We start from the raw sequence: 26,517 nt of genomic DNA, 5'->3' as shown, positions 1-26,517 counted from the left end.
TAAAACAAAAGTATTGGCACTAGGGGGAAATAAGGAAATAAAAATTATGCTGAATGGAGAAATACTAGAACAGGTGCAAAATTTTAAGTATTTTGGAAGCAGGATAGACACCGACTGGAAGTGCACCACAGAAATTAAAACAAGGATAGCAATGGCAAAAGAGGCGTTTTATAAGAAAAGGAGAATTTTTGGCAGTGGTCTGGACAGAGAACTCAGAAAGAGACTCATAAAATGTCTTGTATGGAGTGTTCTTCTATATGGCACTGAAACATGGACTATGAGGAAAAAAGACAGAGAAAGGCTGAAGGCTTTTGAGATCTGGACATGGCGGAAGATGGAAAGAATAAGTCGGATGGACAGAGTAAAAAAAAGAAAAGGTACTGAGAAGAGTGGGAGAGAAAAGACAGTTACTAGATGTAATAAAGAGAAGAATAAGAAATTGCATTGGGCATATATTAAGAAAGAATGATGGACTGATAAAAACAGTTTTAGAAGGTTATGTAGAAGGGAAAAGGAAGCGAGGAAGGAAGAGATTCCGGTTACTGGATGACGTGATGGACGGTACAACATACAGCAGCCTTAAGAAGGAAGCAATGGATAGCAGAAAATGGAGAGGCAAAGGACCTGCTAATATAGCAGATAACTGATGATGATGGTGATGATGATGGTGATGATGGTGGTGATGATGATACTACAATTCCTCCCCCCCTTGAACCATGGACCTTGCCATTGGTGGGGAGGCTTGCATGCCTCAGCGATACAGATGGCCGTACCGTAGGTGCAACCACAGTGGAGGGGTATCTGCTGAGAGGCCAGACAAACGTGTGGTTCCTGAAAAGGGGCAGCAGCCTTTTCAGTAGTTGCAGGGGCAACAGTCTGGACGATTGACTGATCGGGCCTTGTAACACTAGCCAAAACAGCCTTGCTGTGGTGCTACTGCGAACGGCTGAAAGCAGGAGAAACTACAGCCGTAATTTTTCCCCAGGGCATGCAGCTTTACTGTATGATTAAATGATGATAGCGTCCTCTTGGGTAAAATATTCCGGAGGTAAAATAGTCCCCTATTCGGATCTCCAGGCGGGGACTACTCTGGAGGACGTCGTTATCAGGAGAAAGAAAACTGGCGTTCTACGGATCGGAGCATGGAATGTCAGATCCCTTAATCGGGCAGGTAGGTTAGAAAATTTAAAAAGGGAAATGGATAGGTTAAAGTTAGATATAGTGGGAATTAGTGAAGTTCAGTGGCAGGAGGAACAAGACTTTTGGTCAGGTGAATACAGGGTTATAAATGCAAAATCAAATAGGGGTAATGCAGGAGTAGGTTTAATAACGAATTAAAAAAAAAAAAAAATAGGAGTGTGGGTAAGCTACTACAAACAGCATAGTGAATGAATTATTGTGGCCAAGATAGACACAAAGCCCACACCTACTACAGTAGTACAAGTTTATATGCCAACTAGCTCTGCAAATGATGATGAAATTGATAAAATGTATGATGAGATAAAAGAAATTATTCAGATAGTGAAAGGAGATGAAAATTTAATAGTCATGGGTGACTGGAATTCGATAGTGGGAAAAGGGAGAGAAGGAAACATAGTAGGTGAATACGGATTGGGGGTAAGAAATGAAAGAGGAAACTGCCTGGTAGAATTTTGCACAGAGCATAACTTAATCATAGCTAACACTTGGTTCAAGAATCATACAAGAAGGTTGTATACATGGAAAAATCCTGAATATACTACAAGGTATCAGATAGATCATATAATGGTAAGACAGAGATTTAGGAACCAGGTTTTAAATTGTAAGACATTTCCAGGGGCAGATGTGGACACTGACCACAATCTATTGGTTATGAACTGTAGATTAAAACTGAAGAAACTGCAAAAAGGTGGGAATTTAAGGAGATGGGACCTGGATAAACTGAAAGAACCAGAGATTGTACAGAGTTTGAGGGAGAGCATAAGGGAACAATTGACAGGAATAGGGGAAAGACATACAGTAGAAGAAGAATGGGTAGCGCTGAGGGATGATGTAGTGAAGGCAGCAGAGGATCAAGTAGGTAAAAAGACGAGGGCTAGTAGAAACCCTTGGGTGACAGAAGAAATATTGAATTTAACTGATGAAAGGAGAAAATATAAAAATGCAGTAAATGAAGCAGGCAAAAAGGAATACAAACATCTCAAAAATGAGATTGACAGGAAGTGCAAAATGGCTAAGCAGGCATGGCTAGAGGACAAATGTAAGGATGTATAGGCTTATCTCACTAGGGGTAAGATAGATACTGCCTACAGGAAAATTAGAGAGACCTTTGGAGAAAAGAGAACCACTTGTATGAATATCAAGAGCTCAGATGGAAACCCAGTTCTAAGCAAAGAAGGGAAAACAGAAAGGTGGAAGGAGTATATAGAGGGTCTACAAAAGGGCGATGTATTTGAGGACAATATTATGGAAATTGAAGAGAATGTAGATGAAGATGAAATGGGAGATATACTGCGCGAAGAGTTTGACAGAGCACTGAAAGATCTGAGTCGAAACAAGGCTCCGGGAGTAGACAACATTCCATTAGAACTACTGACAGCCTTGGGAGAGCCAGTCCTGACAAAACTCTACCATCTGGTGAGCAAGATGTATGAGACAGGCGAAATACCCTCAGACTTCAAGAAGAATATAATAATTCCAATCCCAAAGAAACCAGGTGTTGACAGATGTGAAAATTACCGAACTATCAGTTTAATAAGTCACAGCTGCAAAATACTAACACAAATTCTTTACAGACGAATGGAAAAACTAGTAGAAGCCAACCTCGGGGAAGATCAGTTTGGATTCCGTAGAAACACTGGAACACGTGAGGCAATACTGACCTTACGACTTATCTTAGAAGAAAGATTAAGGAAAGGCAAACCTACGTTTCTAGCATTTGTAGACTTAGAGAAAGCTTTTGACAATGTTGACTGGAATACTCTCTTTCAAATTCTAAAGTTGGTAGGGGTAAAATACAGGGAGCGAAAGGCTATTTACAATTTGTACAGAAACCAGATGGCGGTTACAAGAGTCGAGGGACATGAAAGGGAAGCAGTGGTTGGGAAGGGAGTGAGACAGGGTTGTAGCCTCTCCTCGATGTTATTCATTCTGTATATTGAGCAAGCAGTAAAGGAAACAAAAGAAAAATTTGGAGTAGGTATTAAAATCCATGGGGAAGAAATAAAAACTTCGAGGTTCACCGATGACATTGTAATTCTGTCAGACACAGCAAAGGACTTGGAACAGCAGTTAAATGGAATGGACAGTGTCTTGAAAGGAGAAAGTAAGATGAACATCAACAGAAGCAAAACGAGGATAATGGAATGTAGTAGAGTTAACTCGGGTGATGCTGAGGGAATTAGATTAGGAAATGAGACAGTTAAAGTAGTAAAGGAGTTTCGCTATTTGGGGAGCAAAATAACTGATGATGGTCAAAGTAGAGAGGATATAAAATGTTGTCAGACAATGGCAAGGAAAGCGTTTCTGAAGAAGAGAAATCTTTTAACACCGAGTATAGATTTAAGAGTCAGGAAGTCATTTTTGAAAGTATTTGTACGGAGTGTAGCCGTGTATGGAAGTGAAACATGGACGATAAATAGCTTGGACAAGAATAGAATAGAAGGTTTCAAAATGTGGTGCTACAGAAGAATGCTGAAGATTAGATGGGTAGATCACATAACTAATGAGGAGGTACTGAATAGAATTGGGGAGAAGAGGAGTTTGCGGCACAACTTGACAAGAAGGAGGGATCGGTTGGTAGGACATGTTCTGAGGCATCAAGGGATCACCAATTTAGTATTGGAGGGCAGTGTGGAGGGTAAAAATCATAGAGGGAGACCAAGAGATGAGTACACTAAGCAGATTCAAAAGGATGTAGTTTGCAGTAGTTATTCAGAGATGAAGAAGCTTGCACAGGATAGAGTAGCATGGAGAGCTGCATCAAACCAGTCTCAGGACTGAAGACCACAATAATAACAACAACAATATACTACAATTAGATGAAAGTATCCTATCTATAAAAACTTCTACTCACAGATGCAGGAAATGTGTTTATTGGTCTTTATAGTGGAAATGTTAAAGGAAGTGGTGGCCATATTTCGATTTTAAGGCTTGTCTTGTGTGTAGTCAAAGATAACAGGACAAAACAAAGTGGAAATTCATAAGGAATGGCCAGAAGTAGCTGACACTTTAAAAAATTGGAAATAGAACCTAATAAGGTGTGGAAAATTCTGCCAGAATGTGTATAATTTAGGAGTGAATGTTACAACATTCTGAATAGTAGAAATTCTGAATCACTGAGACCTCATCATCATGAGAATTACATGACTTTAGACACGATGTTAAGTTGTGAAGAAACCTGGTGCTGTGTCATTTTCAGGCCACAACACTTCCTAATAAGAACTACAATCTCTCTGCTCTGTTAATTGTTTATTCTCGTCATATGCAACATATTCAAACAGTATCAGTACAGTAGTTCACTTTGTGTAAACACAGGCAAATCTGAATGCACCTCTCGAATGTGTGCACAGGCATTTCATTTGCAAAACGTTGGTAGCATCCAGCTAACCAGTAAATGTTATTTGTGGTAATTGAAGCCATTTTCCAATGTGAAACTCTAGATCAGTTTAATACTGGCAGTCCAATGCACTGTTCTGTGCTCCACAATCTTATGCATCAAAAGGGTGTTTTTCCATGCCTTTTTCTCCATTATTCACTATACCTGACTAATTGTTCAAAGTGGAGACTTTAATTGGGGCAGGCATTGCATTGTGAAAAGTGATTAGCATGTCACCTCTAGTCAGATATTGAAATATCGAGATGTGCGAATAAAAATTAGCCCAGAAAACTAGCCACATGCCAGTGGCTGATAGACAGTGTAGAGGCATCCTTAAAGATCTGGAAATCACTGTATGTGCTAACTTTTGCTCTTTTTAGCCATTGTACAATCTCCCTCTTCCCCTCCCCCTCTCCCTCTCCCCTTCTCCTTTTAATACTCAGCCTTGTAAATATTTATAAGAGATATACACAGACTGAAAAAACACAACACCAAAAAATAATTAATGTACAGTAATGAAATTTAAGGAATACATTTGTCTTCACAACATATTTAAGTGATTAACATAGCAAGATCACAGGTTAATGTAAATGTTAAATTCACCAAGGCAAATGTGAAATCTTGGTAGACTAATAACCAGTGAAACTGCAAGACTTTTTAATGTACGCATGCAAACATACATGCATTGTTGTACAGGGCCGGATGTCAGTTTGCGGGATGTAGTTCCACGCCTGTGGGACTTGGTCAGTCAATAGAGGGAATGGTTAATGCTGGTCATGGATGATGCTGGGATTGTTGTCTGATAATGTCCCCATATGTGCTTGATTGGAGACAGATCTGGTGGTTGAGCAAGCCAAGGCAACACGTCAACACAGGGTGTGAGCATGGTGGGTTTCAACAGTAGTTTGTGGGCAAGTCCTATCCTGTTGGAAAACATGCCCTGGAATGCTGTTCATGAATAGCAGCACAACCAGTTGAATTACCGGACTGTCATACAAATATGCATTCGTGATGTATGGAATAACAAAGAGAGTGTTCCTCTTGTCATATGAAATTACACCCCAGACCATAACTCCACGTGTAGGTCCCGGTGTCTAACCTGCAGACAGGTTGGTTGCAGTGTGTCAACTGGCCTCCTCCTAACACACAGCCATCACTAGCACTGAGGCAGAACCAGCTTTCATCAGAAAGCACAACCGACCTCCACTTTGCCCTCCAATGAGCTCTCACTTGATGCTACTGAAGTCACAAATGGCGGTGATTTGGGGTTAGTGGAATGCACACTACAGGGTGCCTGGCTCAAAGCTGTTCCTGAAGTAAGTGATTTGTAACAGTTCATTGTATCATGGTGATGCCGACTACTGCTGCAGTTGCTCCTTTGGATGCAGTATTGTATGTGAGAGCTGTACACCAAACACAATGGTGCTCCCTGTCGATGGTGCCATGTAGCTGTCCGGAGCCCGATCTTCTTGAGACTTTACATTCTAATGACCATCACTGCCAGCAGTCATGTGCAGAGGCTACATTCCCATCAAGTCTTTAGTATCGCAGGAGGAACAGCCATCTTCTCATAGCCCTATTACACGACCTCATTCAAACTCGTTACAGTTTTGGGAATGGTGTATTGTTACCTGAAAGGCATTCTTGGCTAACATCAGCTCACTACGTCCAATCTTAAATGCCCATGATCATTACAGTGTGTATTTAAAGAAACTTAATTTGCATCCTCATAGTGGTGCTACTAGTGCCACTCTTATGCGACCAGTGTGAAATTTGAATAGCCATTATCTTTCAGATGTAGAAACATGCCTACCAGCTTTCATTTATGTCACAAAACTCCTTCATTGTGTTGCAGTTCCTTTTTCTGTCAGTGTAGTTACCCCACTGCTTTAGTGTTAACTTCACTAATACATTTCTTCATTTTTATTTTCCTAAATCTACATAAAATGTGTGTCAAATGCTTTTCTGCGTGACTGATTTATATTTCCTTTGTTGTAGGATGCACTTTCTGACCATCACCCAGAAGTGCCACTTATTAACCCTCTACCAGAACGTTTGAGGACTGTTCGTGGAGATCCTCAGTTTGGGCCTGTCAGGCAGTTTCATGGGAATCTGCTTGTTACATATAGTCCTGACTCTATATACATTCTCGATCCATCTAATATCTCTGTTGTCGGAACTGTGTCGGGCCTTCGGGGTGTACTTGATGTGTCTGTTTCAAGAGATGAGATTTTTGTGCTAGAAGGTGGTCGAAGTTTGATTCGTTTGGCATATGGACCTGAAGCACCGCCAGCGCCATCAGAATTGCAAGGTTGGTATAAAGTACAGAAAGTATAGCACATTGGTTCTGTTTTGAAATATGAACTTGCAATATCTTAATGTTATACAAAGCAGTTTAATTTAAAAAATTCAGCATGGAGACAGATTAAAAATATATTTTTACCTGTTGCTGACAATTGAGTAACTCCTGAATTTCTTTTGTACATAGACACATTGATGTGTACGTTTCATTGCATATTGCATAACATTCTGAGTCAGTCTGCAAAGGGCTATGTTGTGAAGCATTGAATATTTGTGCAGTGGTATCACTCACCATTTATGTGCTGCTGCTGGTGTCTGCTATTGCAATAAGGTAGTTAATTTGGAGTAGTCTAATCATTTGTTACAAATTCTCCCCTGCTGATGGTCAGAATGCGTGAGAGGCAAAGTGCAGAAACACTAACATTTACGGTGGCTTGGAGCATAATTTTTATTTTATTGTATTTTCGTTTTTTACTTTATTGGTAGTCCAAACTTAATATATATTGTGAGTAAAACTGCCAAAGATCATGTGATGAAACTCAACTCTACCCAAAGCATCACATAGTAGTAACAATAAATAAAATCCAATTGTCTTGTTTGGGGTTGCTGAAAGTTAATAATGATTGTGAGAGAGAAACATGAAGGTAATAACACACAAATTATATCAGGCAGTGATAATTAAGAAATATTGATGTTTTGTGGAGACAACGTCTATATTTTTATACCCGTACTCAAAACATTCATCTGATATATTGGAGTTTCATATTTCTGTTTTTTTACACGCTTTTAGTGCCTATTAAATGTTGATAGTCAAAACAATTTAAGCATCTCTAATACTAAATTGATAACACACCTCAACTCATGTATTAGGCAAGTATTTAATTATTTTGCATGAGTTTGTGTGTCTCACTCTGTACAACATTTGAACAACTTCCTGATTTCCTTATGTGTTTGAAACATGGAGGCAATGTGACCCCTCTGCCTGTCTGAACCCATCAAGCCAAAGACTACTTGTCTGGTCAGTTCTCACTCAAGTCCATGTGGTGTAAACTGTTGGCTTTAAGTTGAAGAAGTAATAAATTGCACTTTTGATTTTTACTGATTGGTGCTTAAGTTATTGAGCTAGTGTAGTGAGTGTGGATACTGAAAGTTGTGAGTGAAGACACTTTACAAAAAAATGGTAGAACTGATGCTTGTTGTAACATTTGTGACAAAAATTTTGAAAATTTTCTTGAATATTTGCAAATTAACCCTTTTGATGCTACATATGTGCTCTTTCCATTCTGTGCTGAAACTACTTTTGTTATGGCCGTACTGGGTGCCAAATGCTGATGCCTGTGCTGAGAGACAGTGTTCTGGCTGATAAGAAATACTTATCAGATTTTTTGTAAACTTTTAGGTGATAAACTTTGATTTTTGTGCATCGCACAGTCTGATATCTTCACTCGATAAAGAATTGAATTTCTTTTTGTTGTCTGTCATACTTATTGCACTGCATCTACTTAAGTAAAACATTGCATGAAATTCTGAAGTGTTCGCAAAGGTAAAAATGCATTGTGTGAACTTTGCGTGTGGTCGATCCTAGTTTATATATTACAGTGAATGAAATGTGGACAAGATATCAAAATTTAAGAAAAGTTGAGAGAAGAAGATAACTCATTTCATTCTCAAGTTATTGATTTTTAGGTCTGAAGGACGGTAGCACACAACACTCCCATTCATGTCCTTGCGCATCACGCATCTTGTGACCATAACAATCGTATATCATAAATGATTCAAAATATTGAAATGAGGCTTTCTGCAAATGATAGCACCCAATGATGCACATATGTTGTATGAGAAATACTCAAAACTTTCGTATTTATTGAGATATAGAAGTAATTCATTCGAAGCAGTGAGAGGTCAGCAGCTCAGGACACATTCAGACATCCATAGCAGTGTAGGAAAATCCATGCGGCACACATACATGTGTCCGCAACACCTGGAATAGTGTAACAGGATGCGTATACATGCCCAGAGCAGCAAAAGGGTTAATATATAAAGTGGTTGATGTAAAACATAAATTGAGCAACCAAATAAAGTGTGAAGGATATCTACTAATTAGTGACAAGCGGTATGCCTTCACAAGACATGCATTCTGAGCCTGCATAAACATCAAGAAGTTAAAATGACAAATACTTTCAGAACTTTTGAGTATTTCTACTAGTTCTTCATTACCTCTTCTGAGTACATTGATTGGCTGGCCATCAAGTGTCATTTGACTTCAGCCAAAAGTAGTGTAACACCCTCCATTTGTGCTGCAAAGCAAATGGTTCATTGACACATCTTCAAATCTTCTAAGACTGAGTCTGTTCTAGAAATGACAACTTGCTGTTGGTATTTAAATGAACACCACTATTGAATTCCTTTAAGTCAACATCGAAGTAAAATACTACGGAGAACTCAAAATACTGCTAATGTGGCTGACTTCCAGAAAAGATTTTTATCTTATGGAACCTGTTGTCTCTGACATCTGTATTGATATATGATTAATTTGATTAACTAGCTGTATCAGTTTTGTGCATTCAGAAGTAACAAAACTGTTAACACGTTTTTTAACTAAATGTATTAATGCTTACATTTAAAAGCAACAAATATGTTAATACCTTTTTTTATAGAATATATTAATATATTACAATTACATAACTGCAACAGGTAATAGCTACTATTTCCTGTCATCATGTGTGTGTGTGGGGGGGGGGGGAAGACGACGAGAGGGGCTTTCAATAAGTAAGGTGACACAGTTTTTTTCTTGGCCAAATTTGATTGAAAAAATACAGAATTCATTGCGGAACATCGTGGAATATTTCCACTTTAGTCCATGTAGTTTCATGGAGTTCCGATGGATGGCAGTGCTATACATAGCCTTCAGAATGATGTCTGTAACAGATGTGTGTTCCATGAAGAGAGTTGCCATTGAGTTTCTTTTAGTGGAAAACCAGAGCATCACAGATATTCGTAGGTGTGTGGAGAATGTCTACAGAGAGCTGGCAGTAAACAAAAGCATAATGAGTTGTTGGGTGCAGGTGTGTCATCATCGCAACAAGATTGCACAAACCTGTCCAGCCATGTGCGTGCCAGACAGCCACACACAGCTGTGACTCCTGCAATGTTGGAATGTCCGGACACTGTCATTTGAGATGATTGATAGTTCACAAACAAACACCTTGCTGCACAACTTTACATCTTTGTTGGTAGTGCTGATACACTTGGCCAACATTTGGGGTACTCATAGGTGTATGCCTGCTGGGTTCCTCACTAACAGAAGGCTTCCACCTGTTTGGCCCAATGAAGGATGCTCTCCACAGGAAATGGTACGTGGATAATGGTGAGGTTATTGAGACAACAAAATGTTGGCTCCGACATTGGTTTTGTAGCCAGAAAAGGGGGGAATGGTATGATGTATTGTAATCCTGAATAAAGCCAACCTGATTTCAGAAACAAAATGTGTTGCATTGCTTATTGAATGCCCCTCTTGATATTAGAATGAGTGAAAGTAGTTCAATTCCAATGCATTTCTCAGTAATTCAGCTGCATAGTCACAGCCTAATAATTTAGTGTGTCAAGGTTAAATCCCTAGTTTGTAATGGGATTTTTTAATTTGTTTCTGGTATGTGGTGTAGCTTTCAACATCTGCAGTATTTCTGTATCTCAGAAATGCAAAGTTGCACTTTTAGACAGATTGTATGTCAAATTGTAGGCTTCTTCTTAACTTGTTAAGTGAGTTTAGTGGCATATCATTGAAAGTGATGGAACCAGCTTCAGTAAAATCATACTGGCAAAACTTTTTTAAAATCAATGATGATAAACATTTCATATGACAAATTTCAATAATAACATTTTCCCGTTTCACATCCGTCAATTTTCTTCACTCTTTTTTTATTGATTAAAAACTCTGATACATGTAAAATATCAACATTTTACTGCCAACACATCAGCAGCATTGATGTGGCTCAGATAATTTATCAGAAAATCAATATATTGATATTGCAGAAAGTATTGCCATCTCTACATCCTACCTTAGCAACTGATCACTGCCAAGAACTTATCAGCATGACATAAATGGTTTTGATACTAAACAGCTTAGACCAATGATGACTGGAAGAGATCACTTTTGTCCAATGAGTGTTCCTTCTCTTGTATCTAAAAAAGATCAGATTTATGCATTTTCCACTCATTTAAACAAATATGCTTTGTTGTGGTTCGATGTGCGCTCTCATTGTGCTAAACTGTTGTTACCCTTCAAGTACTGCTTATGGCCCATTATTCTCTGAACAGTTTGCTGCATTGCTGACTTGGTTTTTACATGTTGGAAACCTCCTGGTCTTTCTTCTTTGATCGTCATCCTGTGAACGTTGGATTTGGTGGACAGTTGTGAAATAACATACAGTGCAGAGATATGACCGTTATGTAGATAGAGTAGTGTTATCCATTACATATGTATCTTACATACAGCTCCCTCACAGTATGACTTATTGCTAGTCCACTTAAGATCATACACAGCTGCCAAATGATTTCTTTTTGTATTGCAGAAGTGCAAATTGAATTTAAATTTTCTGTACATTATAGCACCATTGATTCTGATTTGCTATAACTAACAAAGATAGCAAAGAGCTGCTGCTTTGTTGAGTGCAATAGTCTCTGACTCGCCGACTGATCACTTTCAGTTACATGTGTAGTATTGTTTTCATGTTTGATATCACTTTAATCACTCTCTGAATGAGAAATCTAATAAATTTTCACAGATAGTCACTATCTTATTCCTATCATTTCAGTCTATATCAAAGTTCACTGTTAAAACTGACAAATCGTCATATTTCCAAAACCAAAGATCAACAAACTGCTTCCATTTAGCACTATAGTAATTTATAGTTTTGCAATAATAAAATTCATTCATTGAGTGAGCTTTCCATAGAACAGTATTCCAAGTATCTTCAACCAAATGTTTAGAAAATAATTCATCACAAATTAATGTTTATGTTCTCTTCAAAATTTTATACATTTTTATTGTGTAATGCAAAGTACTGCCACTATATTCAACTGTGCAATATACATGCATAAGCAAGAATGGCTAATTCAGAACTGATACAAAACTTGAATAACATAATACATATTTCTCATATTTATCTTCACAATAATGATACTCAACGGGTCTTGCCGATGTTGAAGGCATCACCTTGTGTAGTCTGGCTGTCAGCATGGCTGCAGACATGTCCATGTTTTACCAAAACCCTGTGTGAAGATCTCTCCACCTCCATCAAGTAACTGTTGTACTGGTTGTTATCTTACTGGTTTCTTAAATAACTGAAGAATTGTTTATAGATCCTTATGTAGTATAGTGTGGTAGGACAGCACTCTGCTATCCTGAAACTGTCATGTTGGGTGAATGGATTGTCTCCTAGCATCATCATTAAAATAACATCCCTCATTTATCAAGTTTACATATTTTGCAGTTCATTACATACTGTACAATTACTTAAACAAGCACATTGGAATCATGAAATCTAATGGTATACAAGAATTAAGTGACAATCAGTCTAGATGCAAAATCATTTTGCATGAGATATGTTACATGGCATACATAGTATGGTGATTGTAATTTGTTTCTGTGACCGTATCTCACAATATTTTGTCTTTCCAGATAAAGGCATGTGTGTAGGCTCAATTTGTCCTTTCCTCATATACGGCTTCAAAGAAACAACATTCCTAAGACCAAACAGCTTTCTCGACTCAGGATATACTAATTGGTATGCATTTGGCTGAGGGTTCTCAATAATCTCAAATGGCCCAATGTAAATATCAAAAAACTTCTTGAGTTCTGCTGTTAATAATTTCGATTGTTCGTGGGATTTCACTAAGACATGGTCACCTATTCTGAATGTGGTAGCCTTTACTTTCCTATCATGTCTGTTTTTTCTAGCTTCACTTAGTTTCTTCATGGTTTTCTTTACAATCTCTTCACATTCTTTCATTGCTATTAAGGCACATATAACATGTCAGCCTCAGTTGCAAATAGAAACAAAACTTTACCCAGGTTTCATCCAAAATAATTTGGCCTTCTTCAGAAGCGAGTGACACTAAACTCTTTTGGCTGAAACGTGGGTAAAATGTGGTTTCTATTCGCAACTGATGCTGACGTGTTACATGTTCAATTATCACAGTTGCTGACAGGGCTGCATAATGTTAAAAAGTCTTAGACATTAAGGCACATTGTGGAAAGTCTATTAATTCAGAAATAAGATTCGCTGGTCTGAGATGAAACATAATTTCATATGTTGAATGATGTCCTCAAAGTTGTTTACATGGTTGACCAACTAGGGTGTTTGTGACTACAATAGGTTCTGCAAAGTCTCCCTAGTTCTCTCATGTACCTCTCTGCTGGGTTTGAAGATGTGTTGTACTCGGATATCAAGATATGTTTTGTGTTAGTTTTTTCCATGAATGCTTTCCAGTTTTTTGAAACAAATTGTGAACCATTATCAGATAGTATGGCTTTTGGTTTTCCTATGCTCTTGAAGTAATGTCTTTCAATCTTTGTAATGATCTCTTTACTCGTAGCTTTTCAAACAGGGTAAAGTTTAATTAATTTGGAAAGTACATCAACCATGACGAATATAAAACAATGACCACCTTTGCTTTTAGGTAAAGAACCATAAAAGTCTACAGCTACTAAATCTAATGGCTTATCCGGAATAATGTTCTGCATTTCTCCTTGACGTGTTCTGTTACTTACTTTTACTCTTTGACATTTGTCGCAAGTTGATATTTCATTCCTTGCCTTCTTTACTATTTTATAAAAGTAGATATTTTCTTGTAACTTTTGTATGCATTTCTGTATTCAACAGTGACCATAACTTTCATGGGTGTACTTTATTAACTTGTCTGCCTCACATTCTGGCCAACATGGCTTCCAATTTTGAGAGTCCACATCTGTTCTTCTAAAGAGTGTTCCCTGAAATAGCGTATAGTATTTGTCAAGTTTATGATACCCTCTTTTGCCTAAACAATCCTTAACCACTTTCTATTAGGATGTTTATTTTGTCCCCTCCTGATGTTATTGAAAAGCGTCCTTATGAGCTTTTCATCTTGGATTCCCTTCACGTATCTTATTTTAAATTCTTTTTCTTACTCTTGATCAAAGATTTCCTCATCTCCTCATACTGGTAACCTGGATAAAGCATCAGCTACTACATTTTCTGACCCCTTAATATACTCAGTTTCATAATCAAACTGTTGCATAAACATTGCCCACCTGGTTAATCTGTTATCATATAGTCTACACTCCTGTAAATAACTTAAAGCTTTGTGGTCTGAATACACTTTTATCTTGTGTCCTAACAGGTATGTTTTAAATTTTGTAAATGCCCAGTGTACCACGAGTAATTCTTTTTTCTGTAACTGTGCAAGTTCTCTCATGTTTAAGTAACATTCTACTGGCAAATGCAATAGTGCAGTGAAGATTTTTTCCATTCACAACTTTCTCCTGAAATAGTTCTGCTCCTAACCCATAATCACTACTGTCAGTTTGAAAACAAAATGGTAAACTAAAATCTGGTCTGTGTTAAAGATTGTTCTTACAAAGTTCATTCTTAATTTTCTCTAATACCTTCGATACTCTTCAGACCAATTCCACATAGTATTTTTTTCTAAATAAGTTGCTTAAACATGTTACATTAAGGCATTGTCCATTTATATATTTTCAATAGAATTCACGGATTCAATAGAAATATTTCAGTTGTTTTCGGTTTCCAGGCGATGGAAAGTTTACGATAGATTTTATTTTCTCAGGGTCTGCACTTTTCCCTTCCTTAGTAATGACATGACCTAAAAATTTGAGTTGTGGCACACCAAATTTACATTTTTCTAGTTTTAACATCGTTCCTCCTCTTCTGAGTTTCTCACACACCTTTTTCAACAACTTCAAATGATCCTCCCAACTTTGATTTGACACTAATATATCATCTACATAAATGGTTAATTCTGACACAACTTCTTGGCCAAGTACATAGTCTAGTGCTCTTATAAATTCTGCGACTGATGAGTTTAATCTGAAACGCACTACACAATATTGGTAACATCTCCCATTGTATAAGAAAGCAGTGAACTTCGTAGAACTAATTGCAAGAGTACTTGATGAAAACCAAATGTCAGGTCAAGGCTTGACATAATTTGGATATTTTTAAATTTATATAACAACTCATCGATGTTCTCTGGGTGGTCAGTTTCTCTGTATAATTTGTTTAACTGTCTGGAATCTAGTACTAATCTGACTTGTCCATTAGATTAATTTACAATGACCAAGGGATTATTATAAGGGATTATACTTCTCTCAATGATTTCACACACTTCCATCTTTTGTAATTCTTTCTCCACTGCTTCCTTTTCAAGATGGGAATACCGTATGGTTTTGTAAAGAAAGGTTTATGTGGCTTCATCTGCAAAGTACATTGGTATCCAATTACTTTACCTGGTATTTTGCTAAATACATCACTATATTCCCAGAAAAATAATTTCAAATCTTGTTTTTGGTTCTCAGTTAGTTTTCTAGCTTCGGCTACTTTTTCATTTACCAAGTTTTCAAACTCTATCTCGTCTGTGTCAAAATCTGCGACGTAACTTTCAATGTACTTACCTTATTTTGTAAATTCAATACTGTTCACAGTCTTATTCATACACGAAACATTTGACGTGAGAAGTTTCATAGCAATGACTTTACCACTTGGTAGAGTCATCATTAATTTCTGTCCTACCCAATCAAATGCTGCACTTACTTTTGTTATCCAAGACATGCCTAAGATAAAATCCTCTGTGAGATCAGGAATAACAAGACGCCCATGTACCCATGATACTCCTTCAATTTCAAAAGTAATAAAAGCCTGACTCCTTACTGATTTATTGTGCCTCCCAGTAGCACCTCTTAAATTAATTCCTACTACAGGTAACTCAACATAATCCTTATTAGTTTTCAGTTTTTTACTTAATGATTCTGATATCCCAGATACTTGACTTCCTTTGGCCACTAAACACTTTCCTTTCCATTTGTGTATAAGTAGTTCCTACCTTGCAGACCACCAATGGAGCCCTGATCAGTATTTTAACTGTTCAGTTCTCCCCATACCATTAGGATTATGCCACTTGTTTGGTTTACTTCCAAAGTGTTTGTTACATAATTGATTATGATTACTTCCATATTGACCCTTCTGATGGAAACTGTTTCCTTGTGATCCCTTGAAGCTGTACTGGTGATTTTTCTGATGAGAATCATTACTTCCAAAATTGTGTGGTTACTTTTTATCATGTTGTGTGTTTCCCCAATTCGTGTGTCCTGTCTTTTAAAAATGGTTTTGACTATGGTGTGCTGGTTTACCCGTTTTCTCAATAATGCTGACTAGTTTGTCTACATACTTCAAAAACTGATCTATTGTGTCATCAGGTCCATAAGCTAACTCCCACTGTAATTCATACGGTAGCCTTGTTTTTAATGCATCAATTTGAGCGAGTTCATCAAAAGGTTTGCATCGGTGAGTGAGTTTTCTTTTTGCATAGGTGAGTGAGTTTTCTTAACTGACTTTTGCAAAATTGCTTCATGCTACCAAACTCATCTTCATAAACAGGTCCATTCAAGAATTCACATTTTATTCTAGCTTGTTCTGTCCGTGACCAGAATTTACTTAAGAACCCCTCCTCAAACTCTGCAAAAGCCATTCCCTCAATACAATAATGATTAGTCCATGCCAATGCTTCACCTTATAGAAATCTTTTCACAAATTTAATTTTCAAATTATCATTCATATTTGGAAAAAAGTTATCTTTGTAGTGCTGCAGGAAATGTACCGGATGCATACTGCTCTCATCTGAAAAGTTTTTACTGGAATGTTGCCCCACATAGTACCAATATTGTTCGCCAAACTATTGGTGACCATATTGCTACTAACACTTTCAAGTTTCTTAGTGATGTCACTAATACTATTTTCTAAACTCTTGACTTCTTCATTGCTTATTTGCTTATATTTTTTTTTACTAATGATTCCTATCTTTTGTTCAAATTTGCCTTCTCCTTTAACAATTTTATCGTCTACAATAGAAATATGATCGGATACTGTATTACTGTATCTTCTACATGTTTGATATCTGCATGTACCACTTTTAAACGCATTATGGATTTTCTCTCTACCTGTGCTAATTTTAGTTTTCAGGTTTTCTACTTTTGCATCTACATTTTTAACCTTTCTCCCGACATAATTGACCTTACCTGTGATCTTAACCATATTACGACATAAACTGGAAATTTTTGCTTCTACTTTTTGAAAGTGATCATCATTTTTCTTTTCATATTCTTTGAACTGTTTTTCAAATCTATCACTGATGTCTTTAAGATTCTGAACTAACTGAGCTGCATTGTTTTTCTCCATTTGATTAAAAACGAATCTCATTATTTTTCTCCATTTGTTCCAAACGAATCTCATTATTTTTCCTCGTATATTCCAAATGAATCTCATTATTTTTCTCCTTTTGTTCCAAACAAATCTCATTAGCACAGAGTCTGTCTTTAATATTTCCTAACCACTCACCATTTTGTCTGTTAGTGTCATCAATTGCCTTAAATTTTCCCTCCATATAGTTCATTATTGTTGATAACATGTCATTAACTTCCTCCGGTCTTTCCATACGAGTTTCAAAGTTCTCTACAGGATCAAGACTATTGCTGTTGCATTCACTTTCATATGATAAATTTACATCGGTACTAGCGTTGGTGATACTGTCGTCAATACTTTCCTCTTTTGTAATCGTCATCTTTTTACACAGGAATAAACAAACACAGTAAGTTTATCTTTGCTAAAGGATACTAAATTATCTTATTCACAGTTTACCGATTTTCTTATTTTATAATGCCTTCTTTGTTGATTGGTTCCTGATGGAATTCACAATACTGAAGTGTAAATTCAGGCAGTCTGTACTGCAGTTTTCATTTCTTTTGAATAGCCAGCTACATAGCTCACTGAGGCATCAATGTCCATTAGGGACACATCATGAGAGGAGCAAGTTGCATATCTAGGATTCTGTCTGCTTTTATAGCTTACTTCTTCAGTTAGTCTTGCTAATGTGGGCAGGAAGTGTGCATGCTGTGTGTGGATGTAGGAGGAGCTAGCCGCAGTATAGGAACAGTTGCATGCTCTTTTGGCTACGATCAGTCACCTTCAGGGTACTGCTTCAATGTGTAACGCTGGTGGAGAATCTGCCCTGTCTCGTGGGACACCTCAAGTGTTGATTGTTTCGCACATGGGATCTGCCGTGACAGTAGAATGAGTGGCAGGAGATAACACATTTGTGTCACTCGAGGCGGAGGGCCAACGTGGGAATTGGTTGTCTGGATTTTCCCATTCACCCTGTGAGTGGACAGGTGGCCGTTCCTTCAGGTGGGTTTGAGCGGGCTCATGGGGTGAGGGGTTTAGTAGTTAGCAGGAACTCTAATGTTAGGCGCGTTGTGAAGCCCCTTAGGCATATAGCGTTTGGGGCTGGAAAGAAAGCCAGTGTGCACTCAGTATGTCAGCCAAGGGGCCTCATCCGGGATGTGGAGGTGGCCTTCCCTGCAGCTATTGAGCATGCAGGGTGCAGTTGTCCGCAACTTGTGGCTTGTGTTGGCACTGCCAACACTTGTCACATGGGTTCTAAGGCCATCCTCAGTTTATACAGGTGGCTGGCAGAAGTGGTGAAAGCTGTTGGCCTCACGTGTGGTGTGCAAGCAGAGCTCAGAATTAAAACACTGTTCCCAGAGTTCATCAGAGTCTTGTGGTTTGGAGCCAAGCAGAGGATTCATTGACTCTGTGACAGTCTTGGGTGCAGATTTCTAGACCTGCATTATCAGTTGAGGATTTGTAGGGCTTCCTTTGATAAGTCAGTGGTCCATTACACAAAGGAAGCAGCTACTTGGGTAGCAGAGTACTTGTGGAGTGCACATGAGGATTTTTTTAGGCTAAGTGGTTGTTTCAGATACTCTGAATACTCGCCAGTTGATCTGCAGCAAGGGAAGTCAGACTGCATTCAGAGTAAAGACACTTTGACTATCAAAATTTTATCAGTGAGTTGTCGAATTAGTCATTGGGGAAGTTCCCGAATTTACTGCCTTCCAGGAAAGTTCTTGCTCCCAAATTTTTCTCGGGACCAAGAGCTGTCTAAAACATGAAATGGAAAGCTTGGAGATATTTAGTGAGTCATGAAATGTGTATCAGAAAGACAGATTAGAGGGTGTAGGAGGGGGAGTTTTCATTGCAGTTGACAAAAATATTCTCTCTATTGGAGTTGAAGTAGAGTGTGACAGTGAAGTTATCTGGTCACATATAATGGGTCTAGGTGAAACCAACTTAATTATTGGATTTTTTACTGCCCACTCAACTCTGCAGTGACAGTTCTAGAGTCATTCAAAGAATGTCTGTGGTCAGCAGCATATAAATACCCAGATCATGCATTACTAGGTGGTCACAACTTTAACCTACAGAGTATCGACTAGGATGTCTACAGATTCATGCAGGTGGTATAGACAGACAGTCATGTGTTTATTTTCAGAAAACTGTCTATAGCACCTAGATCAGCAGCCCGTATGCTACAGAAATATCTTAGACCTTGTAGCTACAAATAGGCTGGACCTTACCGACATCAGTATAGAAATGAATATTTGCAATCATGATGTCATTATAGCAACTATGGTTACAAAATATAATAAATCACTTACGATGGTTAGGAGAGTGTTTCTGCTAGAAAGAGCAGATAAGCAGATTCTAGCATCTAACTTGGAGAGTGAATTGACATCACTTAGTACAAGTATGAAGGACTTAAAGGAATTATGGGCAGATTGTAAGCTAATTGTAAATCATGGTCTGGAGAATTATGTACCTAGTAAGTGGATTAAGGATGGAAAAGACTCACCATAGTTTAATAATGGATGTCTGTGAAAAGATCTGTGTGCAAAGAATAGAACTTTTACCACCATCATACCTTACCAAAAGATCTGGTAGAGAAACAGAGAAAATCCTGGTCCCATGTAAAATCGCTGAGTGGGCCTATGGCATCCATCCAGTCACTTGTTAACTGGTCTGGTATGGCAGTTGAAGACAGCAAAATAAAAGTCAAAGTTTAAAATTTCACATTAAAGAAATCATCACACAGGAGAATCATACAAACTTACCAACATCTGACCATCAAACAGACTCCTGGTGGATGACATGGTAATAAGCATCCCTGGCGTAGGGAAACAACTGAAGGAGTAACCAGGTCAGAATGGAATCCCATTAGGTTTTTCAGAGTACTCTACAGCACACTTGGCCGCTTACTTAGCTCGCATTTATCGTGAATCTCTAGCTCAGCACAAAGCCCTAAGTGACTGGAAAAAGTCATAGGTGACTCCTGTATACAGGGTGTTTCAGAAGTGATAGTCAATATGCAGGGATATAACAGAAATGATCATTTGAAACAAAAATGTCTAGTAAACGTGGGCTCCAAAATGCATGCTTTATAGAGCTATGAGCAATTCTTGATCTTTGATACTGTGGAACAAATCTCTTTTACTCCAAACTCTTTGCCTTCCATATTTTGGGAAGTGGTGGTATGGGCCGAAACAAGAAAAAAATTTCCAGTAAATATGTGCTCTAAAATGCATACCTTAAAAGTTACGAGCACTTGTTCATTAGAAGAGTTGTGTTTAAAAGTAGCAAAGATGAACAAGTGCTCATAGTTCTTCTTAAGATATGCATTTTTGAGCACATGTTTATTGGACACTTTTTCTTGTTTTGGTCCATACTACCATTTCCCAAAATATGGAAAGCAAAGAGCTTGCATTAGGAGAGATTTGTTTCACAGTATTGAAGATCAAGAACTGCTCATAACTCTTAAGATATGCATTTTAAAGCCCATGTTTACTAGACATTTTTGTTTCAAATTATCATTCCTGTCATGTTCCTGAATATTGACCATCACTTCTGAAACAGTCTGTATATGAAGATCAAAAGAACAGACCCACAAAATTACCGATCAGTATCCATAATATTGATTTGAATCCGTGAACATATTCTCAGTTCGAATGTAATAAATTTTCTTAAGACCAAGAAGCTTATGTCCACAAATCATCTTGGTTTTAGAAATCATCACTCACGCGAAACTCAGCTTGCCCTTTTCTCACACGATATACTGTGAACTATGAGTGGAGGGCACAGCCAGATTCCATATTTCTATATTTACAGAAAGCATTTGACACGGTGCCCCAATGCAAGCTATTAAAAGAAGGTAAGAGCATATGGAATGGGTTCAAAGATTTGTGACTGGCTTGAAGACTTGTGAAGTTATACACCCCAGTATGTTGCTCTCAATGGTGAGTGTTCATCAGAGACAAGGGTATTGTCAGGAGTGCCCCAGGGAAGTGTGATAGGGCTGCTATTATTCTCTGTATACGTAAGTGATTTGACGAACATGGTGAGAAGGAATGTGTGGTTGTTTGCTAATGATGCTGTAGTGTACAGTAAGATGTGTAAGTTGAATGACTGTAGGAAGATACAAGATGACTTAGACAAAATATCTAGTTGGTGTGATGAATGGCAGCTAGATCTAAAGGTATAAAAATGTGGACGAGTAGAAAAAGAAACCTATAATGTTCAGATACAGTATTATTAGTGTCCTGTTTGACACAGCCACATTGATTAAACATCTGGGCATAACGCTGCAGAGCGATATGACGTTCAACGACATGTGAGGATTGTGGTAGGAAAGGCAAATGCTCGACTCTGGTTTATTGGGAGAGTTCTAGGAAAGAGTGGTTCATCTGTAAAGGAGACCACATATAGCACACTGGTGCAACCTGTTCTAGAGTATTGCCCGAGTGTTTGGGATCTATACCAGGTCTAATTAAAGGAAGACATTGAAGCAATTCAGAGGCATCCTGCTAGATTTGTTACTAGTAGGTTCGGACACCATGCAAGTGTCACAGCGATGCATCGACAATTCAAGGGGAATCCCTGGAGGAAAGGCGATGTTATGTTTGAGGAACACAGCATTTGAAGCTGAAGCTGACTGCTGAACGATTCTGTTGCCTCCAACTCAACAGTGCACGTAAGCACCATGAAGATAAGATATGAGAAATTAGGGCTCATAGGTTCAGGTTGTATTCAGGAATTTGTACATTTAATGTACCACAGGCCAGCACTTCATCTAAACTAATAGTGTTATGACAGAATTTAGTAATGTGGTTAGATATTAACTGTACACTATAACTACTAAGCACTCACTAAAAATTAGATGATGGTTACGTTTGGACTATACAGTGTGAACTGACTATGGCTTAGTACACAGTGCCTGTTTATAGACATGTGTAATACAGAAAATTATAAAATTAATGTAAACAGAAGAGACAGCAAAATTAAAGGATACAAAAATACAATAGACAAAGAAGGAATTTTGTTTAACTTGGAGTTGAATAATTTTCAAATGGCAAAATTGTAGGTACTGTATTATGGAAAAGCAATTTAATGTGTACGGGGATTCCTAAAGTTCACTAAAAAGTTGGCAGAAAGTGAAATTTTCTAATTGCAGTAATTAGCAAACTAACAGGTTATTTAAGTTATGCATATTTCTGGAAATAGAAAAATCTGGGCTACAAAACTGTCACTAGATTTTGGAGAGAAATATTTTTTATCATTTGAACATTCTGGAACATGAAAATTTTGAATAGAAATAATTTTCGAAATATGATTTAGGAAAAAATAAAATGTTTGCTGTAAAGGGCTTTCGGATATGATATGTCCGTCTTAAAACAAACAACTTTTAGTGACATTGGAAAATCCAGGATGGAATGTAACAGTATCATGAAAAAGACAGTTACAACTCACCGTATAGTGGAGATGCTGAATCACAGATAGGCAGGAGAAAAAGACTCTCAGAAAGCTAGCTTTCAGCCATCAAGGCCTTTGTCAGAAATAGACAACATGAACACACACTCTCGCACAAACACTATTCACAAACACATGATCGCAGTCTCTAGCTGCTGAGGCCAGAGTGCGAACAGTAGTGCATGGTGGGAGAAGCAGCCTGGAGGTGGGGGTAAGGAAGAGGAGGAGGAGGAGGAGGAGGAGGAGGAGGAGGAGGAGGCTGGGGCAGGAAGAGACAGCAGGGTAGGGGTGGGGGATGGTTAAGTGCTGCTTGTGTGAGAATACAGAGATGAGGTGGAGAGACGTTAGGGCAGCTAGGTGGGTGCAGTCGGAAGGATAGATGGAGGGCTGGGAGGAGGAGGAGGAGTAAGAGGAGGGTGGTGGGGATAGTGGACAAGGAGAGAAGTAAAAAGACTGTTCGTGCATGAGAGGAATAGAGGGCTGTGTAGTGCTGGAATAGAACGAGGAAGAGGCTGATGGATAGGGAAAATGGCTTACGAACATTGAGGGCAGAAGGGTTATGAAACTGTAGGATGTATTGCAGGGAGAGTCCCCATCTCTGCAATGCAGGAATACTGGTGTAGTTGGGAAGGATACAGATGGCACACACTGTGAAGCAGTAATTGAAATGAAGAATTTCATGATATGTGCCACGCTCAACAACAGGTTGGTCCAGCTGTTTCTTGCCACAGTTTGTTGGTGGGCGTTCATGCAGACAGACAGCTTTTTGGTTGTCATACCCACATATAATGCAGCTTAGCTTGTAGATCACATGACTGGTTTCACAGGTAGCCTTGTCTTGGATGGGACAGGTGATGCTTGTGACCGTGCTTGAGTAGGTGGTGGTAGGATGATGTATGAGGCAGGTCTTTCATCTAGAGCTATAACAAATATGAGACATGAGGCAAAGGGTTTGCAGGAGGGGTCATAGGGATGGATGAGGACATTGTTTAGGTTTGGTGGATGGCATAATACCAATGGGAAGGACACTGGGTAGGACATTCCTCATTTCAGGGCACAGTGAGAGGTAGTCGAAATCCTAGTGAAGAATGTGATTCAGTTGCTCCAGTTCCTGTTGGTACTGAGTCACAAGGGAAATGCTTCTCTATGGACAGATGGTGGGTCTTTGAGAGGTGATGGGTGCCTGAAGAGATAAGGGACTGGAGATTGGTTTTTATATGCTACAGTCACCCACCACCTTTCAAAGTCCCACTGTCTGCCCATAGAGGAGCATTTCTCTTGTGACTCAGTACCACCCACGACTGGAGCAACTGTATGGCACTCTTCGCCAGGATTTCGATTACCTCTCATTGTGCCCTGAAGTGACGAGTTCTGTACCCACTATCCTTCACACCCCTCTGAAAGTGGTATTCTGCCACCCACCAAACCTTCACAATATCCTCATCCAGGTGGGAACTCCTCCTGTAATATATCCTACATTCCTGTAACCCTCCTGGCCTTAAATTTCGTTAGTCATTGTCCTTATCCATCAGCCCCTTCCCAATTCCCATTCGAGCACTACATAGCCCTCCGTTCCACCAGCTCATCTAAAATGTCAGTGGATGCCCCAGGATAAAAAAAATGGGCATCGGAAAGGTGCAGACCATTTATCACAAGCCATTTATTACTTCACAAGAGTCCAACAATCTTTTATTGCACAGATACCAAAAACATCAATAAAATACAAATGATAATAGCTGCTTGCAGTGAATGTAATTAAGAAAGTATGACTAATGAGTGACAATAATTAGTGCAAGCAACAGATTTAAAATTTTAACAGCCACTCAAATTTCAGAAGAAAATTAGATAAAATAATTAAGGAAAGGCATTCAGACAGTTACTTCAAAATTTCTTCAGTTAAACCAGTTGATGAGTAATTAGTCAGTTTTAATAAATGAAATGCACCAATTTAGGAAGGGCTAACAAGCAAGTAGCACAATGAAATATAACTCAAAAGCACACTTATTGCTGGGCAAACAATGGAAGCAATGATGATAAAGATTACAATTCCAACATTTAGCTGGTCAAACCATGAAATTTCACGAGTCTGGTGTCTGATGAGCTGAAGCCCTGATAAGTACTAATATTATATACAACAAGCACAGGAACAATTATAAATGCAGCTATTCAATATTTGATCAGTCAGAGAAGCCCCTTGGGCATTATCAAGATACTGATGTGGAAAAATAATAAAATACCATTTAACAAATTGAGCATTACATCAATATAAAAAATATTACGTTCAAACCAAACTTCGACAGGGAAAACATGGAAGGGGCAGGTACTGCCGGCCAGGTCTGAGAACACTGGTTTAGAATAATGGGCACTCCAGGTTAATTAATGCCCGATTGCTGTGAGATAGAAACTCAACTTATGAGGAATGCTGTAGCAAGCCAGGGGGCTCCAACGTCTCAGAGGCTATGGTGAGATGTAAAGCAGCGGCGTTGCCCACACGCATGTATTCAGCCGATGCGGTCAGGCTGTGCACAATGAACTGATGGGTAACAGATAACGCCCTGGGGCAGCATCTCCAAATGCTGCAAATAGCTGGAAAAGCTGAGAACAGACAGACAGACATATAATTCGTGTATAATAATCATAGGACATATGAAAAATCTCAAACTAAGACAAGAAACTGGAGAGAGTGGCCCCGAGCCCCAATCAAACCGTACGTATTACAACAAGGATATTACAATAAGAATTAACCAATTAATCTTATAATAAAATATAACAAGAAGTTAATGTAATAACCACGAAATCACAGGGGTACTCAAACACATTTACCTGAGTGTGATAAAAGGTAACTGGCAACTCAAACAATGACAAAAGTAATTGTATTTAGAACATTTTTTTTTTTTTTTTGAAGGGGACAAAATTTCATCAGAGCTACAGAACTTAATTACCCAAATAAACCAAGATTCACTGGGTCACTAGCGTTTGCTTACCATGGCCTTAGGCAATTTTATAGTTGTTACCTTAGCTAGGGAAGCAACAACTTTCAGTACAATACAAATAGCACTCGCAACTCCTACATCAGCAACTATGCCTCCTTAATCCAGTATGAACCAGCTGCATCGACATTAGGCCCAAATATTGCTGACCAACACAACTGTATCTACCTCTGTGCCGCGTAGACAATCTTGTGCCCATAAGCTCCATGAACAGCTCACCATACATCACATGTGCCCCCTCCTCCCTCTCCCTCTCCATCTCCCCTCCCTCTCCCCCTCCCTCCCCTCCCCCTCACACACACACACACACACACACACACACACACACACACACACACACACACACACACACACGCACACACACACACACACACACACACAGTGACTGCGAGTGACTCCTGCCTGTGTGGTCAACAACCAACTCCAAAGAAACTACAACCAAAGAATCAACTAACAGATGGTGCCACATGGTGACTAGACAGAGACGGATTGCGCTAGTAGACAAAGATGTAAGATCATAGAATGAGCTGACACAGCTCGGCACCCACAGTCCTTTTACTTCTCTCCTTTACTGCTACCTCCCCCCCCCCCCCCCCCCCCCTGCGGACCACTGTTTAACCCCCCGCCTGCATCTAGCTGCCCTACCCTCTCTCCACCTTGACCCTGTACGCTCACACAAGTAGCACTATAGCATCTCCCATCCCTGCCCTACTGTCCCTTCCTGCCTCAGCCTCCTCCT

General features: G+C 38.8%; 1 protein-coding gene across 2 annotated transcripts in view; it reads left to right on the top strand.

The window, feature by feature from the left end:
• Nucleotides 1-26,517, top strand: part of LOC124774869 — a 193,836-nt gene that overhangs the window by 56,013 nt on the left and 111,306 nt on the right. For both annotated transcript variants that reach the window (XM_047249516.1, XM_047249517.1), the window contains exon 7: nucleotides 6,575-6,887. In XM_047249516.1, coding sequence (XP_047105472.1) covers nucleotides 6,575-6,887 — 313 coding nt within the window. The remainder of the gene's footprint in view (nucleotides 1-6,574; nucleotides 6,888-26,517) is intronic.

The sequence above is a fragment of the Schistocerca piceifrons genome, chromosome 2, assembly GCF_021461385.2.
Source record: "Schistocerca piceifrons isolate TAMUIC-IGC-003096 chromosome 2, iqSchPice1.1, whole genome shotgun sequence".
In the NCBI taxonomy this organism is placed as follows: Eukaryota; Metazoa; Arthropoda; class Insecta; order Orthoptera; family Acrididae; genus Schistocerca; species Schistocerca piceifrons.
The sequence above is the reverse complement of the archived record's forward strand: the minus strand, read 5'-3'. Positions and strand labels throughout refer to the sequence as shown.